The following is a 19,037-nucleotide window of genomic DNA, read 5'->3' on the forward strand; positions in this document are numbered from 1 at the left end:
TTAACTAACTCTTCAGTTAAAATTTAGAAAGAAAAACCTCTAAAAAAAACTACAAGAGACTTCATTGTAGAAAATTCTTCTAATGTCATTAAAGGATGATGGAGGGTGGAGAGACTCAAAAAGTCAAGCACGAGTCCTACTCCCAGTCCTCTGAGTTTTAGCAATGTTGATGGTGTTTATCGGGGTTGTGTGATTCCCTGACTAGTCTGGTCCCAAGTCCAGATCCTGGTCTATCAGATGGTCTACTGTTGTTGTTGTTGTTGTTGTTGTTGTTGTAGCGTTGGTGGGTGTTTGGCAGCCAGCGCTCGTCGCTCCTCCTGGCTCAGTAACCTTGTGTCTGGGTACTGGCTGTTGTCAAAAGGCATATGGTGGACACTCTGGACATGCGTCTTTAGGTTCCCTTTCTGAGAGGCTCGGTATGGGCAGAGCTGGCAGCAGAATGGCCTCTCCCCTGAGGAACACACACACACACACACACAATACGCACATTAGGTTGAAAGGTCTGGTGGAGGCCATGAGGACGTCATGCATAGGGTTTGGATAGGACAAGACATTTTTAGAGAATTTTGAATATACAGGGGATTTGACAAGACACGACGATGGAAACCACGGATGAGACTCGCTGCAGTGGGGACAAAAAAAGGACGAGAAACAAGCAAACACAAAGACATAACATAAACCAAGACACATGATGGCATTCAACTAGAAATGGGGAAACATTATGCAGGTCAAGAGCAGCATTCACATTTAATTTTTTACACTTAATTTCAGTTACAAAGTGAACTTTGCTTCTCTACCCAACCCAGATGGACTAACTCTTCCGTCCTCTATCCTCCCTGCCAGATAGAGCGGAGCGCCACACATCCCCTGTCTGAACAGTCCTACTTCTGTCTCTGTGTATTTCTCTCAATCACCCGGGCCACCCTATGCCCCCACACACACACTCTCAAACACACTCTGCACACACCCTCTACTCCCTCTTCTAATTAGACTGACCTACAATGGCACAGACACCTCGGCAAAAATATATAAAAAAAAAATAATAAAAGAAAAAGCAACACACACCTGAACAAAACAAATGAGATTGCCATTTAATTGCACCTAATTATCATTTTGATAAATGGAAGAGTATCAAAGCGGGAAAACAAATGACTCCCAGTGCCCCTCCCGCACCCTTCTCCCTAAAGAAGAAACAAGGAAATATAGCTGTTATCATACATCATCAGAAACACAACGCAGAGAGAGAAAGGAGGGGGGCGGGGGGGGTGAGACAGAGAGGGATAAAAACAAAAAAAGGTATAATTAATCACAGAAAAAAATCTGAAAAAAAAAAACAGCTGGAGAGACGGCTAAGGTGAGACGTGAGAGGAAAGCGAGAACCTCCACGACATCGTCCTGCGAGGAAACATCGCTGACGGAACCGGTGCACTACATTATACTAAAGGTTATCGTCACCGTAAAGCAGCGTCAACACTACATCTAATTGGACCCCTCTGCCTGCGCCTGCTCCCATCATTCATAGTGTGCGGTAAATCTGAGTCCGTGTGGGTGTGTGAGCGTGTGATTAATTAAGATGGAGGCGCAGCGTGTAGAACCCAGCTCTCTCCGAATGTCAAAGCAGAAGAGATTTACTCCTCTGTTCCCCCTTCCTCAAAGCTTGCCTCTATGACTAACTCTGAAAACTCTGAAAAGACACCGGGAATGTCTTTGCAATTCTTTAAGTTTACATGTTACATGTTTGTGTTAAAACACATTTACACCTACCAAAACCCAAATATATTGAATTCATTTTGATATAAGAAAATATAAGAAATAAAATCAAATCAAATCAATATTGGCTCTGATGGTAGGCAGTCAAGGCTATGGTCTTTTCCCACTGCACTTCTTCTTCTAGATGGAGCTCTTGTTAACCCATGCATCTTTTCCCTACATGCAGACATCTCCAGCTGAAACACATGTCAAAGTGTCAACTGTCATTTGAAATAAAAAAAACAAACTAGCTAATTGCTGCTTGCATCTGAAAAGTAGAGCCTTGCCCCTATTTCTTTGTGTTGTACTGCAGCGATGCAGCAGAATCACAGTCAACACTGAAACAAAAGGAATTGTTATAAACTGACAGTCAAATGCTTTGACTGAAGTTTGAAGTACATCGCAGCCGCAAATGTCTGCACATAGGATCACTTCTCCTCCTAACCAGCAGCAGTTCTTTAGCTGTACATTCTAAATTGTGAATCGCTTTTTCTCAGTTAAAATAAAGAACCATCAACCCTTCAAGCATAATTAAAACACGAAAGTCACCATAATTGAAGTATTTCAAGCTTTTCATTGACACAACTGTGATATATATACGGGATACACACACTCATTTCAGGTGTGATCCAGCAGCATGTGAGAATGCCAGGTGTTAATGCCAGGTGCAGAGGTTGCCACATGTGACTGTTACACATGTAAAAAAAACAAAAAACACTCACAAAAGGATGGAGGGTGTGGGGACTGACACAGACACACACACAAGCGTAGGTGAGACAACAATAATAAGAAACATGCAGAAGCGATGAGGGAGCCCAGTGGTTAGCCATCGTGCCACATACTTGTTTGGGAGCTTCAGAAGCGGTGGTGTGAGCGTCAGTACCTCTGTGGAGTCCGTTAAAATCAAACCCAACTGTGGGGGGAGAAGGAGGATTGGGGGGGGAGAGGAGGAGGAGGAGGAGGAGGAGGAGGGGAGGAGGGCATTCGGTTAAAAGCTCTACCAGATCCACACAAGCATTTTTTTTTTCCCACCACCACCCGCACACAGTTGCGTTTGCCACCAGCACCCTTGCTAATAGAGGAGAGCTGGCAGTGATGATGATGGTGATGATGGTGATGGAACCTGGTGAAGGCAAGTCAGTGATTTAATATGACGCATGTTAATAGAGGCCTCGAGGTGGCTGGCCTTTTCTGCGTGTGCACGTCCATGCTGAAGACAACCGTCGGTGACAACATTAATTACAGCCTCGGCGAGTGTTTACAGACCCTATGCATGGGTGTGTGTGTGTGTGTGTGTGTGTGTGTTTACAATACGGCTTGGGGGGAAGCTGAGCGCTGCATCACTTACCATTTGGCCTCTGTCACTTAAAATCACTGGCTGTGCCACATATCATTCACACTCTCTATAAAGAAGCTACTTATCTCACTGTCTACTGTGATCACTGCCCACCCGGGTGATGGACATGACAGGACAGGAGAGAGAAGAGGAGGAGGACGAGGAGGAGGAGGAAGGGAAAAATGAAGACGGAGGAAGGTAGAAGAGGAAAGGAGAGGAGACAGAAAGGATAAGAAAAAGAAGGGAAAGAGGTAGAGGAAAGGAGAAAATGTAAGATGAGAGGAAACAAGACAGGAAAAGGAAAGAGAAAGAGGGGAGGAGGGAAGAGGAAGGGAGGAGAGACTAGAGGTGAGGAAAGGAGAGGAAAAGACAGAGCATGAAAAGTGCAGAGAAGATGAGAGAAAACAAGAAAAGTAAAAATGAAGAGGAGAAAATGAGGAAAGAGTAAACAAGAGGGAGGAAACAAGAAAGGAAAGAGGAAGAGGAGAGAAGAAAAAGTAGGATGGCCCAAAAGAATAGATTAAGTGAAAGAGGATGAGGAGTTGAGAAAGAGTGAAATGAGGGGAAGGAAAAATGAAGAGGACAGGAGATAGGTAGCGCTGAAATAAGAGAGGAAAGGAAAGGACACTAAGGAAAAGCAGAAAGTAGAGGAGAAGGCAGGATGTCTAAATCAAGCTGTTTAGTGAATGGCATTGGGACACATGCAAATGGATTCATAAGGCTGGCGTGGACAAATGCTGTTCTGCTTCATTAGAATGCGCAATTCCATCTCTCTAATTGACATGTGATTAATAATGTATACAATTTGTCACAGGTCAGTATCTGGAGCAAATCATGTTTCAGTTTAAAAAATAGAGACAGCTGCCCAGCCCAGGGCGGGGAGGGACTCACAGACTGGCTGTCACACTCAACTGAACAAAAAGATCTGTTTTGATTTATTTTGGAGAATGCAGGAACGCAGCGGACGTATGGAGAGTCAGGACGATGAAATATCGTTCAGAATGTGAATCCCCATGCATATTTTCTCTATATCTCACGTGAGTGTTTTCTGGGGGAACAAATGGCTGCAAGGGTGATGATGTGTGCGCACAGGTGGCACAGGAATGAGTGACTGTTGAAGGAGTGGCCCAAATAATGGGAACATCTAGTAATACATGAACAACAAGTGGCTAATAAGGTTGTTCTGCAGGTTCTTCCATACAGTATATTGAATTGTGTGTTTGTGACTGATGCTCTTGCAACTGGATCATCAACCATTTTTCATCCAAAACCTCTTTTAGTTACAGCATGTGACTTTAAAACGTATTGTTTGTCTGACTTGTTTAAACTCTCTGTTCTGTCAGGGGTCCTGGAGACCCAGGGTCCTATTCAATTGCACAAAAAAACATTGTTTTATCACTTTGATTCTTCATGAATTCTCCTCATTTTTAAGGTCTGTTGTAATGTGTCATGTAATTGACCCCAAACGGAAGTAACATTACTGTGCAGGACAACTTACTGTACAGTTTTTTGTCTGTGAATGAGTTCTTGGCCAACAAAAGGAATATACGTAATATTTGTTCATGCATAGCTCATATAATATATGCTGTCACACCAAAGCTTCAAGCTCATTTTCATATTTTGTCACCTTAATCAACTGTACACGCTCAGTCTGTGGTAACTGGACCTACATAGCGTTTTTTTTAACATGGTCTGAACAAAAGAAAAGAATATTTAACAGGAAAATGGTTCATTTTGCAATTATTATTATTATTTTTACACGTAAGGAAATGGAGTCCCCAACAGTAAGGACGTAAAGCCAGTTTCAACAAAACACAAGGGTTAAAAGTTGACACATACAGATAGTATTCAAGTTTAAGTTTGGTAAGATTGTGATTTAGTTGATTTAAAAAGGTATTTTCATGAGCTGTTTTCCATTTTGTTGTCGAGCCACTGGAAGTATGTGTACGTATGCAACCTGTGTTCCTTTGGTTGTGTTTGTGTGTCACTGTCTTTTGGCTGTATTTACCTGTATGGGATCTCATATGAGTACGCAGGTGGCTGGGCTGACTGAAACTCTTCCCGCACTCGTGACAGAAATACTGTCCCTGCCGCATGAGAGACCTCAGCATCCCTGATCACACACGGGAAAGAGAAACACACAAATTAAACAAAGGACTAAAGAGCAACTCAACAAAACATCACAGGTTCCTCATATTCTAGAGGTTCTAGAGTCAACAAGTTTTTATTTAAAGGAAGCCTAAAAATAACATGGACTGTGTCCGAAATCCCTTTCTACTTACTACAGAGCACTACATTTACATTTGAGGTTATGAATTCTGAGAGTGAATTACATAAACTTTATAATGCCAAAAATGAAGTAGCGTTCATGGTATGTATACTTTCTGCAACCAACACAACAATGCAAACGTCACTTTTTACAGATGCTTAAAATGACTCATGAATCTGAGTCTGAGTGTGTATTCTTAGACCTCAGGTGAGTTGAAGCAACTTTTGAATATCATTCCATACTGCAAAATTAAAATAAAAAATAAAACATTACTTTTTCACATACAAAGGCCAAAGTGTCCATGTGAAATTTCACATATGACTTTTTCTGAGAAGAGAAGAGGAAAAGGTGGACATCAGCATCAGTTTATTTCGAGGCAGAAGACATTTTCACGTGGCAGTGTTTGCCGAGATTGAATGAAGACATAAAGGTCAGTAATGGGCAGAAAGTGAGTGGGTGTACATAAGCACAGAGCCTGGCTGGAGCGGTGGAGGTAGGTAGCATCAGTAGTGGACTGCGCAGGCATCATTAGTATGTCTAATGTGTCATTATGAGCGGCTAGCTCCAGGGGCTGGACTGCAGCTGTCACACAGCATCATCTCAGAGGCTGACAGCCAGACACACACAGCACACACACACACCGCATAAATTACAGGCAATTAAAACGCCCCGGCTGTGATGTGCCCGCTCCGCTGCCCGTGTGTCACATGTCAGGTGTGTGTGTCTGCATGTGTATGTGTTTCAAGAGTTGTATATATGTGTGTTTGGGCCAAGGGAGGAAAATGAGGCATAGGCTGTGTCACACACTAGCTACGTTTACACACACACACACACACACACACATAATGACACTACAACACTCCCATTACATGCACAAGTCAGCTTTACATGTTAGAGGCCTTAAATGGCAAAAATGGAGGAACTTGTTGATTTTTGATCAAAACTCAACTAAACTAACAAACTAAATTCTGTCATGTGACATAACACGACTAAATGAGAGTTTCTTATTGGAGGAGGTGAAAGGATTAAACCATTGTTGATAAGTCAGCCCATTTATCAGCCGATATTAGCTTAGTACGGCTAGTATGTATCTTGGTCACAAAAATATTAAATCAAAGGGATCCGTATGAAGATTGTTTGAATATGTTGTGTGTTTATGTAAAATGGAATTACTGTCGACTGATATATATCATAATCAGATGTTTTAAAATGTGCTACATGGATTTTACTTTCAGACCAATTAAAAAATAATAAAAGAAGCCCTGGCAAAAATCAGACAATTTCTAACTTTCTAACATAGTTAATGAGAGTTCTGAAACTATAATGAGGCCAGGAAGTGTTTTTGGCAAAGCAGACAGATTGCACACCGAGATTGCTAAAAGAGTGGCCATTCAGGTTAGAGAAACCTGTTGTTCCATGACGAGGAACACTGCAATGACTGTATTTAAGACTTATACTATTATTAGACATATTTATAATTTAGGTAACTATTTAATAATAAGGACCTGTCAGTCATGTAATAATGTAAATATGGTGAGAGCAGCTGGAGCCACAGGGACAGCAGCAAGAGGAAAAGGCAGTTTAAGATGGTTGGATCCATTTGACGACATTGTGACCACTACACACACCCACGCACACACATGCACTCCTGTGACCTCTCTTGCTGACAGATAACAGTCCTGGGGGGATTGGGGAGTGCTTCCGGTGAGGGGGATGCTTACTGCACAAACCCACCAGCAGACACATCCACCCCCCAAGCATTGAGGCTGGTATATACCTGGGCAGTGCCCAATAGTTGTGTGTATGTTTGTGTGTGTGTGTGTGTGTGCGTGACAAGTGAGGGGGGGTGGGTGGGGGGGGGGGGGTGTTGGAGGGACACAGCAGGACAAGGAGGACAGGGAGGCGGAGGAGGTGACAGAGAGTGTCTCTGGCAGCCCGACTGCTGGCCTCTGGATACTCTACTTCTACTCTGGGCCGCCAGCCCTTCTCACTGATGCACTAATGAAAGACAAGACAGAGCTGGACGGAAAACACAAGCAGACACACACACTCGTACACATATTACAGAGAGAAACGGGAGAAAGACTCAGTTGCTCAAAAAAGGTCACTTTATAGCATGTGACTCAAAGGGCTAAGGCGGATCGTGACGATATGCGCCTGGACGGGTGACAGCGATGTCATGCGTCTGCTCTGGGGCTGTTGTCTTTGACCCCTGGCTCCGCACAGCCCCACTTGACCTTAGAGACACAACTGAAAATGGGCAAATAATGCGGATGTTCGGTAATGACCATTTCCAAAGCAGCTGGTGGGGTAATTATTCTGTCTCATCTCTCTCTCTTTGCCTCTTATGTTCTCTCTCTTTCTCTCTGTGTTTTGCCTCCCTCCGTTTGCATCTGTGCGAGTCTCTCGTCAGGCAGAGCTGTGACCTAAACAGTTTGTGACAGCTTTCTGGGAGAGTGGAGCTGGAGACTAGGCATGCCTCGCAGACCTGAGAGTAGCAAAGGTTCTCTCACGTCTTTCACAGTGAAAAAAAATACACACACACACACACACACACACACACACTCCTTTCGCATCTAAAAACCCAAGCACATATGGACACACGTGCACAGACAACACACGCTGCCCCAGATACGGCTTTTTAGCCTATCTCACATGTGAGCACACAAGCCCATTTAATGGAAGTCCTCTTCATTATTCAAAACCTTGTCAGAATCGTGCAGGATATGTCTGTCAATCACTTTCTGCCAAATGGCAAGTTAGTGTGAGAGAGAGAGTCAGTGTGTGTATACCTGATTGAATATGATTAATATGTTAAGTGTGCATCTGTGTGACTATGGGTGTTTTTTCCTGGTTTAGCTTCTCAAGTTTAGCCAGTTCTACTCATAAAAAGCTCAAAACATGATGCTAAGTCAACTCGTCTGACATTTGGCATTTTCTCCACAGCAAACGTCCTCCGGGCATTTTGTATGTGAGCTGATGATGAGGGTTTTCCACAAGACTTTCTCCAAGAGAGCCTCTTCTGAATGACGGTATTACAAAGACTTAAACAAATCACAATCACAATTTGCATCGTGTTACTACAAAGGTTAACAAGTACATCAGTCAAAAAGAAGAAACAAAAATTGCTCCTTACCAGTGGGATCCAGCAGGGTGTTGGCCGCACCCCAGCGGTGGTAGAGGGCTGCCAGTTCATGGGGGCTATAGTTTTTGAGGAAGCTGAGGATGTCAGTTGGCATCTCCGGTGTCTCTGCGATTGGCTCCTGCTTCACATCTCCACGAGCCTCTGAAGGCAAAGAAGAAGAGGAAGGGGAGGAATTCTGCAGAGAGCCTCTGTGTGCCTGGGAGGCTCCGTAGTTGTGTCCTGCTGTGGAGCTATGGGTGATGGTGCTGGCCCTCGTAGTGTTGGCCCGGCACTGGCTGAGGGAGTTGGGAAGCGGCTGATGAGGGGAACCCCTAGCTCGGCTGTACTCTGCTAGGCCATGTTTGCTGGACAGCATGAAGCCCAGGCCCTCTTGAGGCATCAAGTAGCGGTCAGCAATCCTGGATGCTGTAGCAGAGCTGGGGCTTGGGGCTGAGGAACGTGAGAGGCCACCAGTGCTCTTCTCCAAGGAGCTGGAGGAAGACAATGAGCCTCCCCGAGGGTAAATATCCACTTTGGGTCTGAAGCGAGACTGATGACTCTGGTCCTCCGTGTGTCTGACGCTGCTGCTGGTGCTGCTGCTTGGCCGGACGGGGACTCTCACAGCTTGGGTGCCTGAGGTGGATGAGGAGCCCCTGGAGAATGAGGAGGAGGGGGTAGAAGAGGAGGAGGATGGTGTGGCTGCATGGCTGGTTGGCCTGCTTTTCTTTAGAACCTCGCTGGAGTTGGTAGGGGGCCGTGTACGCTGGGCACGCATCAGTGGAGGAAGTGGTGGACACTCCTTACCCTCCAGGACTGGTGGGGGACCAGTGCGTCTCCTGGGGGATAATAAGTTGTCCCTGGAGCCCTTGGAGCCATTTTTCAGGGCCCATTTAGGAGCAAGATTGGAGCTACTACTGTTGATGCGATGAGCCACAGTCTGGTGCATCCAGAGCACCTCGGGGTAGCGGGTGGAGTGGGAGCAGAAGGAGCACTTGTGGCTAGGGAGGCTCTTCCTGTCCAGGTTGAGGGAAGATATGCCCCTGGAGCCCTCAGCCCTCACACATAGGTCCACAGGGGTCATGTTGGGATCGAGCGGGGAGGATCGAGCCGAAATGTAAGCAGGAGGGGATGCAGAGTTGTTCAAACCCTGAAGAAGAGCTTTCTTCAGCTTAGGATAACCACTGGGGGTGCCTCTGTCTGAGCTGGAGCTTGGGCTGGGAATGGGGCTGGGCCTATTTCCAGGTGCAGCTGGGTGCTGGACACGAACATGAGTCAAATAGGTCTTCAACTCCGTGGTGACAAAGTCACAAAGGCTGCAGATGTAAGGCTTCTCATCTGTAGAGACAATGAATGACAACACTAACGTCAATGACTACAAGTCTTCTCTACTACCAGCTATACGTCAGAGCTCGTTACGTCCCTGTGCAGTTCACTGTGCGAGATTCATATTGTTCCCTCCAGATGTAGTTTTGGTGAACAGCCACCAGGCTGCAGTATTGTCCAGTATTCCCATATCATCTTGTACATATAGGTGTATCCCAAAATAAAACTATTACTTCTGCTATTACAAGGATAATAAACAAAAGCAAAACAATCCTATCATCATTAGATATTGTTTCAAGGATTTGATATTTGTTCAAGGACACACAGTGACCCTGAAATAGATAATACTTTTGTGAGGGTTATGATATTCAGATGTGGAAATTGTGTGAGGTGTTGATTAATCTCGATGGTAACTGCTGGGGTGTATTGTGATCCATATAGTATGAAACGATTACATCACATCAAACATGATCATACAGTTAAATAAACACCTTTTTGACACATAAAACAACAAAGCTTATAAAGTTATTATTAAAATCACTACAAAGCTTATAAAGCTGGTTTATTTACTGTAAAGCTCCTGTATTAGAATTGAATTGGATGTGTTTACTGTATTGATTCAATATTGTTGATTCCTGAAGTGCAGCTCTATAAATTGCCCACAAGATGGCGTTTGTGACCTGTCTTTCTTTGCAAGTGAATTTCACTGTTGGCACTGGAAAACTTACTATGTCCCAGAGTGTTCAATTTCAGCAACAAGAGTATAAATAAAAATAGGAATTATGGTAGTAGAAGTAGTTGTATTCATGATGGATGTAAAAGGTTATTAAACAGACAAAGTTGGAATACAGAGGTTTTATACATAAAATCATAAAATGTGAAAATGAACGGGTCATAGATTATCATCTCACACACATATACATGTACAGATCAACTGATCAGATTCTGTAAGTAGCACATTGTGGTACTCTCCACTAACCCTCTTTTTCACAATAACACCAGTAACCTGCCATCTGTTTTTCATTTGGCTCCCTGTTGGCAACATTGGCCAACACTCACAGCTCAGACTCTGCCAAGGTGAAGCCCCCGGGCTGGGCAACTTAGTAGGGAGGGTGGTAAGACTGATGTGTCCTGTTCATCAGGCTGATATTGGTCAAGTATTTATCAGTTATTGACCAATCAGAGTCATAGGAATTGACGTAAGTAACTGACTGTCAATAGCTTTGCACCAAAAATACGCTTATTGCCTTTCCAAAGTAGGTATCAGCCCGATACTGAATCAGACTCACACTTGTCAGTCTTGCATATTCACACATGCACACAAACATAAAAACACACACTAACTAACACAAGCCCCGCCCAGCAGGAGTGAAAGTGAGTAAGGCAATTAATATGCCATTGTGCTGCTGACAGTCTGTCACTGCAGCAACTCTTGTCTTGTAAAGGGTGGAGTAAACAACATACAGTGTGTATCCTGGAAACAAACACAGTGACTACCTAAACTATCCATGAAGCCATGTCACTGAAACCTACAAATGTAACCTCAATTTCACACTTGTATTGTGCTGTTCAAAGGAATGTACAGATGTCAGCTCTCACCAGTAGTGAAACTGAACTAAAAAGGGTATAGTGCAAAGCTTCAATAACCACAGCTGTGTGAATGTGTTTTTATTCCTTACTATACTTGCACAACAATCACCACCGAGGAAAATGTCTTCAATCTATAACTAATTATAACTGATTTGTCTAAAAGCCTATCATGTTGGTATGTGCATGGACGCTGTCACTTCTCATTTGCATTCCCTAAAGTGTAGCTAAATGGCTGTAAGGGACATCAGAGTGTGTGTGACTAGAGTGTCCTCTGAGTGTCTCTCTCCCCATTGCCTGCATCCCTCTCCATCGGGAGGTGACTCTATAAATAACCAATCCCTCAGACATCAGGCAGCCAGGCTGGCTCAATGGTAAGAGGAGTGGATGAGAGACAGTGGAAGTGTCACAAGAGGTAACCTTAGAGATTAGGGAGAAGTCAGAGGAAAGGTATAGAGAAAAAGGATGGATAGATGAACAGAAGCTTTTACATCTTGACAAGAATATTCTTTTGGTAAATGCTGAATACATTTTTATATAAGTTGGCTTTGTCACAAAATTAATACATTTAATCAAATAAGAGCAAAAAACTGCAACAACAGATTCTATCATATTTTACCATGTCTCTTGATATTGCAGGTTTTGGATCCGATATATTAAACACATTTGTATAAACTGAATATATTGATATAAAAATAATAACAAAATGAAGGAAAGATAAAAAATATCTTGTATCCCAAATGCAATTCCTGATACCAGACACCAGGATGCCAATGGTTCGGGAGAGAGTGAGTACTATACCATACATTTATTGCTATAAAGGAACCACACCTTTAACTGCTAGAGTACAGGGCTGTTTTGGGGTTTCATAACTAATGATGGGTTGTTATACAAAAAACAACTTCAGTGAAGAGTAAAAGGAAACATGCAGACAGATTTCTATGGCAAAGACATAATAAGGAGAGCAAAAAAACATATTCACACACAGATAAGGAGGGTGAGGGGAGTTTCCTGAGACAGGAAGACCTGAAATAGCACACAGCTCGATCAGGCCTGAAGAAATGTTGCTGCTATTTTTGACTGTCTGTACTAACAGGGAGGAATGGAAGCAATCACCACATTTCACAGCTATCCACTATCCTAACCTGTACAAACACTGTTTTCAGTGAGTTTGAAAGTCAAAAGACAAAAGCCAGAGAGCTCTAAAGCCCTGCATACACAGGAATCCTTCCTTTAGCATATTTCAGCCGTGATTGTGGGTGTTTTGCCCTTGCATGGCCAGGTTTTCTTTTTTTGCTCTGCAGTGTTTATTGGTTGTGGAGGTGAAAAAATGACAGGCATTCCAAAAATGCCTTCTCCTCTACTGACATGCCACTGAAAGGCGAAGTTTCACGTAACTGTTAGCTTTATTGCTCTGTGATACAAAGTAATTGCACTGTTGTAAACAGATTTTTCAGTGGCAGTTAAAGTTTATTGACCATATTTGATAGTATTTTTGTGTAGCACTCTCTGAAGTCAGATGTAATTTTCACATATTGCCACACGGTGGCTCAAGTTCCTACTCCATAGAGACCGATGAGCTGAGGAGCTTTACCTACACAAAGCACATTTCATCAACAGATGTTTACTACAGAGTGACAGAGTCAGAGGCCTCGAGTGGGAGGCTGCAGTTATTTCTGCCACTAAAAATCCCACAGAGCTAGTGAACTTATGTGTACACCATTTATTTACTTAGAGCAATGACATTTTCCTTTTGTTTTCTTCAGTTCTTCAGTGTCCTTACATTGTTCCTTGGATTATAGATGATCATTTCAAATTGAAGTACAAGTGAAAAAACAGGATAAAACCTTTTAAAAAAAGACTGAAGTTTTTGACTAACCTGCAATCTCTCCAGAGTTTGCGGTACCCATCTCTGAGGCCTGGTCTCCCATGGTGGATGCAGGTGGAGAGTCTCCATACCCTGGGGTGCTAGGCCGGCTAGGGGAGCCTGACTCCGGATCACTGGTGGAGCCCCATCGGTCATCTCTCGTAGTTCTTTCCTTGTCTCCCACAGATGCCCTACCTCCATCCTTCCTGTGGACGCGCTGGTGGACGATCATCTGGTGACGACTGCGAAACACCTTCCCGCACTCAAAGCACTCGTTGGACTTGGAGGAAGCTTGTGACTGAGACTGTCGCCGTCGGTCCTGGCGAGATGAAGGTCGGTACTCGGAGTCGCTGAGGCTCTCTGGTGTCCGGTCACCTGAGGAAGCATGGCTACCCAAACCAGAGCTGCTGCGTCGTCCTGTGCTGCGCTTCTCTTGACCTTGCAGTACATAACGGCTGCTCTCCTTCTCAAAAACCACAGCAGCTCCAGCGAGGGCATCCTCGCCCATACTTCCTCCCTTGTAACTCGGCTCCACTGGCTCCACAACCCTTCCTTTAGTAGCCAATTGCCAGGCCTGGTAGCTGCAAACTGGATCTAGCTCTGGAATTCTTTGACCTAGCATCTTCTTCTCACTCTCCTCGTCTTCGTCTAAGGTCTTTTCCTCCACAGACTGGAGGTTTAAGTAGTCAAGGTAACGTCTCTTAGCAGATGGTGAGTCCTCATCATCACTGAGTCTACATTGGTTCTGGGATTTCCTGCCATAGCCGAGATTGTGGACTTTTTCATGGGCCCTCAGGCTCTCTCTGCTGTGGAACAGGTTCCCACATTTGGAACACATTTGATAGATGGATGTAATAGAGCCAGTGACAATATCAGGATCCTGGGCTACGTCATTGATGGTGGCCGGATGCTCAGCTGAATCTGCTTTTGATCGTGACCTGGATTTGGTGTTGTGTGTTTTCATGTGCGATTTGAGAAACCAAGCTTCGCGGAACCGTCGTCCACAAATACGACAGCAGTGGTCCAGGATCCCTGCATGTTTCTTCATGTGCGACTTCAGAAACCAGGCCTGGGTAAAGACTTGGCCACAGGTCTCACAGGGGAAGGTTCCATCACTGTGGGGTTGGAGGACATCAGGTTCGGCCACAGCCTCTTCCTTAACAGTGGTCTCCTCTTCTGTGTCTGCTGTTATGTGGACCTTTTCAATATGGCTGAGGAGCTGGTCTTCTCGATGGGCCTCATAACCACACAGACGGCAACAGTAAGGCCTCTGATCGGTAACAGACTTCTCTCTTTTCATGCTCCTCCCAGGCACTTTCCTCCGACTCTCCTCACTACTGTCCCCATTGATCATCCGGTTACAGGCTGAGCTGCTCTTAGTGGGACTCGTACCTCCGTCGAGACCCTCTGAAACACTCATCTCCTCCTCCTCGGCCCCACCCTCTTCATCCTCATTGGAGTGGTGGCTAGAGAGCGTGCCCAATTTGTGGCTGCGAATGTGAACTTTGAGGTTGCCCTTCTGAGAAGCCCTGTGGTCACAGTAGGGGCATTTGTAAGGGCGCACACCCGTGTGGCGTCTCATATGCTGGGACAAAGAGCTGAGGAATGGGAAGCTGCGTCCACATATGTTACAGTCATAAGCCCCAGGGATTTTATCATCCTCTCCCTCAACCTCGTTTTCAGGGTTGACCTTGTCTCCAACCAGCTTCTCCTTCTGACCTCCCGCCTGCGTCTCCATCATCTCCACACTGTCTCTAACATTCATTGTACAAACTGAACTACCCTGTCTACCTGGCCTTTCATAAGCTCAATAAAACTTGAAACTACTGCTATCTGCAGTTGCACATCGAGGGATGTCTAGCGTGCTTTTGTTGGTCAGTTAGAATGCTATCTGCCTTCAGTCATCCAGAGATCAAGCTGCTTACACAGCAGCTCATTTAGCACTCTCCAGTTACTGGGCGCAACACCATCTATCCATCTTCACTTAGCACTGTCAGTGAATCAGTGGCTCAAACTATCTGTGTGCCACTGGCACCATAGAAACCAATGTATGTAGCTTTATCATTCATTTAGACACATGTAGTAAAATGTCTTTTTCAGGCTAAATAAGTACCAGAATATAAATTATAACTTAGATTTAACAGTCTCTTTCTCAGAACAAAGTGAAGGTTTTCACTCAATTCCAGATCATCATTGTGTCAGAGGAGAGAAGTTTTGAGAGGTCTTTTCATCAGGGTAGCTGATCCTCAACACTTCTTTTCTTCATTTGATTGGCTTCTCTTCATTCTTCTCAGTTTTTAAGCACATTAGACGCTTCCAGGTCATATAACAGTGAGCTCTCTATTGCACATCCTGAGTGTACTGTATATATTTCACCTGAGAATGAAAGAGAGAGAGAGTTTGAGGGAGACAGAGTGGGGAGGAGGGCGAGAAAAGAAACAAAGAACATGTAAGTAAAGCAAAAGTGTTTCAAAGGCTCTTTCCATTTGCAAACACAGATAAGCTGGATACATTATGTAGGTGGACTGTACGTGTCATAAGAAAGATCCACATGTCTGTGTAGTAATGTAGCTATGAATTAAAAAGTAAAAAATCTCATGTTGGTGATCATCATAAGGCAAACCACCAACTGAAATAAAAGAAAATCCATGACATCTTTAGGAACACGTGTGCTGTTTACTCCACCCTTTACAAGACTACAAACACTAACGCACAAAAAAAGTTTTAAAAATGTAAAGTGAAAATGTTTTTTTTTATTCACTTTACACAAGATCAATGAGTTTGATCAATTATGGCACAAGTAGCTACAGTTATATTTAGCCCTTTTTATTGACAGACTGTTTACCCCTTCTTAATTTTGCATCAGTATAAATTGAGTGTAGGTGGGTTACTATCATGTATGTAAGTCCACTATGCACGTGCATGTGTGTATGAGTTGTGATTGTGGATGAGTCGTGCAGGGCTTGGGGGCTGTGACGCCACACTGGCTGAGTCGACACTTTGCACAATCAGGGTGGGGGGTGGGGGGGTGCTGTGTTCACATCAGCAAGATCAGCAGTGCCACCATATTCCCTCCCCATACTGGCCTCACACACCCGCCTCAACTGACACTATCACATGACAGGGATCTTAAGTACACAACAGGAAGTGGCTCTTCAGACAGTTTGCTTTGCTCTATTTCTCAAACTGGAGTTGAATGGGGTCGGGGAGAGAGAGACAAACAGAAAGAGAAAGACAGAGGATGATAAGAAGACAAAGACTTTCAAACAGTGTTGACTCATTTCATACTGCATATATTTCCTTCAGTCGGTGGAATACTTTCATAATTTGCATATTAGTTGCATTGTTAGTTTGCTCAACTACCTTAAAATCCTGCTGTAATTTATATGGATATATTCAACAATTGTATGTTATACATGTCAGATGTTTTCACCACATTTCTTTATTATGACCTATTATTATTTCTTGCTGCAAAGTCCAAATCTTCACACAAGAATCCCTCGAGTTTAATCACATCTTTATTCTTTTCTCCCTGTCAGCTCATTGATAACACGAGACCCCTTTCTGTTCCAGCTTTGTTGATCAAACTGACACAATTTTTACTGGAGTATTAATTTGAGCAGATGGTAGAGCCTGAAAGTGTGCACTATATGAAATGTGACTGACAGCATTATTACAGGCTATTATATAAAGTGCCAGAGCCCATAAGCTGAGTTACTGCCAGGCTCTAATTATAAGTGGATAATTGATCATAATCATAAGAGGATAAGGTGGTAGAGGAGGGAAGTTAGCACAAGAACAATCATATGTCTTAAACTCTCACGCTGAAAATGACTATCCTGCGCCAGAGCCACCTATCTATCTAGAATGATTTATGCTATTGAAATCAGTGTGGCCTAAATGGTTCACCATGCTTCCTCCTGAAGTGCTTGGTAAGCTAAGGCTTCCAGCTAACAAGTACACTACTCCAGCCAGAAGCGCAGCTGTGACTGACATTGTTTTAAAATAAAATGTATTTTCAGATCCAGACATTTTACAGTCTACAATTTTACGATTTGAAAATTTTTAGCCTTTTTTCAATTTCCAGCCATGCTGGCGGTGTGGCTCTATGGATGACAATGACGTTCTCTCTTGTCAGTTAGTTCCCTACTTTGGTCCAGACTGAAATATCCCAACAACAACTTGATGGATTGCCATAGATTTTCTACATATGTTCATGTTCCTAACAACAACATGACACCACATTGAATCTTTGTGTCATATACAGTATTAATTACATTCGTGTAGGTACAGTGTTTGATAGGACTAATTTATGTGCAGAAGTTATATGAGATATGCACTGTTTATGAAGTATAAAAACCTCAAATCTGACCAAGTGAATCCCTTGAAGACCAAATATCTGGTTTTACTGGAAAGTATAAAGATAAAGGAAAAGGGTTGTAAACTTGACACACCACTAAAATGAGGAACAACGAAGCTTGAGGGAATCACATCTAGCAAAATAAGAAAACAAAGCTGTCCAACCCCATCCCCTATCCGTCCACTGTTTTCCCCTCCATCTGTTCCATCTGCTCTCTGTCTCCACATCCTCATTAATACTTAGTTGTTTCTTCCAGTTCTGGCGCTAAAAACAGAGGATAATAATCTTATTTCCTATTAAATGCTCTTGCTGATTGGGGGTCAGGAGGGCTTGGGCGGGTTGAGGCTATTCAACAGTAAGCCTGTCATCCACCAGACAGTCGCATGTGCAAATTGAAATGTAATGAGATTAGCCACCAGAAGGGAAACAATGCAGGGCTCCTCGCCATACAGGCAAAGGGACAAAAATTGACAAATTGGCTTAAGGAGGGAGAAACTGTCCAGGAGAGTCGGACGAGATTACCAATCATCGAAGTCATCAAAAAAGACAAGAGGCATCAAAGCTCTGCTAAAGGCCAATGTGGCACAATAAATGGATACTGTGTCTTCCTGAAGCTAGCAAGAACAGTTCACTTTGTAAATCTTGACTGCCATTGACATCCTCCAGCTAATTAACCTACACAAACACAAGGATAATAAGACTGTGTTTTATTTCTAGTTTAGTGTGTTTAAATGTGGTATTTTGATGGAAACCCTTACAAGTTTTCTTTTTTTTCTAGCAGGAAAATAATCACCTTTAAATATTTATGGCTAGTTGGGAACGTCATTGGTCTGATTTTAGACATGCCATTAATGGACACTTAAGCTGCCCCAACATGAGTCACCATGGGAGTGAGCAGAGGCCTACACTCAGCTGATAATGACTGCTGTGTCAAAGTGCAAAAATGTTCTTTTTCTTTTCTCCCTACTTCCTTGCATGCTCAACCTCCGTGGTTCTGCTCTTCTGAACGCTGAACCGTAACAGCTGAGGTCCGGCAAGAGAAGGAAATCCACTCTTTATTTTCCCATCCACACATAACCTCTTCAGAGCGGCCTGGCTATTTCTGTTCCTGAGACTCCCGAGGTTCACATCTGGAGTGAAACTTGAAACAGTGTCAAGTAGTGCATGCAAGGCAGCAGAGAGCCTGCTCACAGCTGTAAGGTTTTCTGTTTGGTATTTGTTTTCACACATTAGCGCAGTTTTAAAATCAATACTACCATGATACCATGAAAAACACAAGACGATATCAAGCAGTACAATAATTAGGCCTGCTCTGTTAACACTTTAGATGTTTATTCACTCTCTTAGTGAAACAACTCAATACCTGTCAATAAATTCAGTTCCAATCCAGAATCCAGTTCTAAACTCTGTGGTCTGTTTGCT

General features: G+C 43.5%; 1 protein-coding gene across 1 annotated transcript; it reads right to left on the bottom strand.

The window, feature by feature from the left end:
• Positions 1 to 176: 176 nt before the first annotated feature.
• Positions 177 to 15,111, bottom strand: LOC139289723 (zinc finger protein 516-like). The gene is made up of 4 exons (XM_070911341.1): positions 13,268 to 15,111; positions 8,491 to 9,813; positions 5,094 to 5,198; positions 177 to 451 (listed from the first exon to the last, which is right to left on the bottom strand). Exons 1-4 carry the CDS (start codon positions 15,018 to 15,020, stop codon positions 243 to 245), a joined length of 3,390 nt encoding a protein of 1,129 aa, XP_070767442.1. The 5' UTR covers positions 15,021 to 15,111; the 3' UTR covers positions 177 to 242.
• Positions 15,112 to 19,037: the final 3,926 nt, after the last annotated feature.

Source organism: Enoplosus armatus, chromosome 9, assembly GCF_043641665.1.
Source record: "Enoplosus armatus isolate fEnoArm2 chromosome 9, fEnoArm2.hap1, whole genome shotgun sequence".
Lineage (NCBI taxonomy): Eukaryota > Metazoa > Chordata > Actinopteri > Centrarchiformes > Enoplosidae > Enoplosus > Enoplosus armatus.

Coding starts and splice junctions, on each gene's coding strand:
- LOC139289723 (XM_070911341.1), bottom strand. CDS start 15,020: ATGAATGTTAGAGACAGTGTGGAGATGATGGAGACGCAGGCGGGAGGT. Junction 5,199..8,490: donor CACCCTGCTGGATCCCACTG/GTAAGGAGCAAT, acceptor GTGTGTGATCAG/GGATGCTGAGGTCTCTCATG. Junction 452..5,093: donor TCATATGAGATCCCATACAG/GTAAATACAGCC, acceptor TGTGTTCCTCAG/GGGAGAGGCCATTCTGCTGC.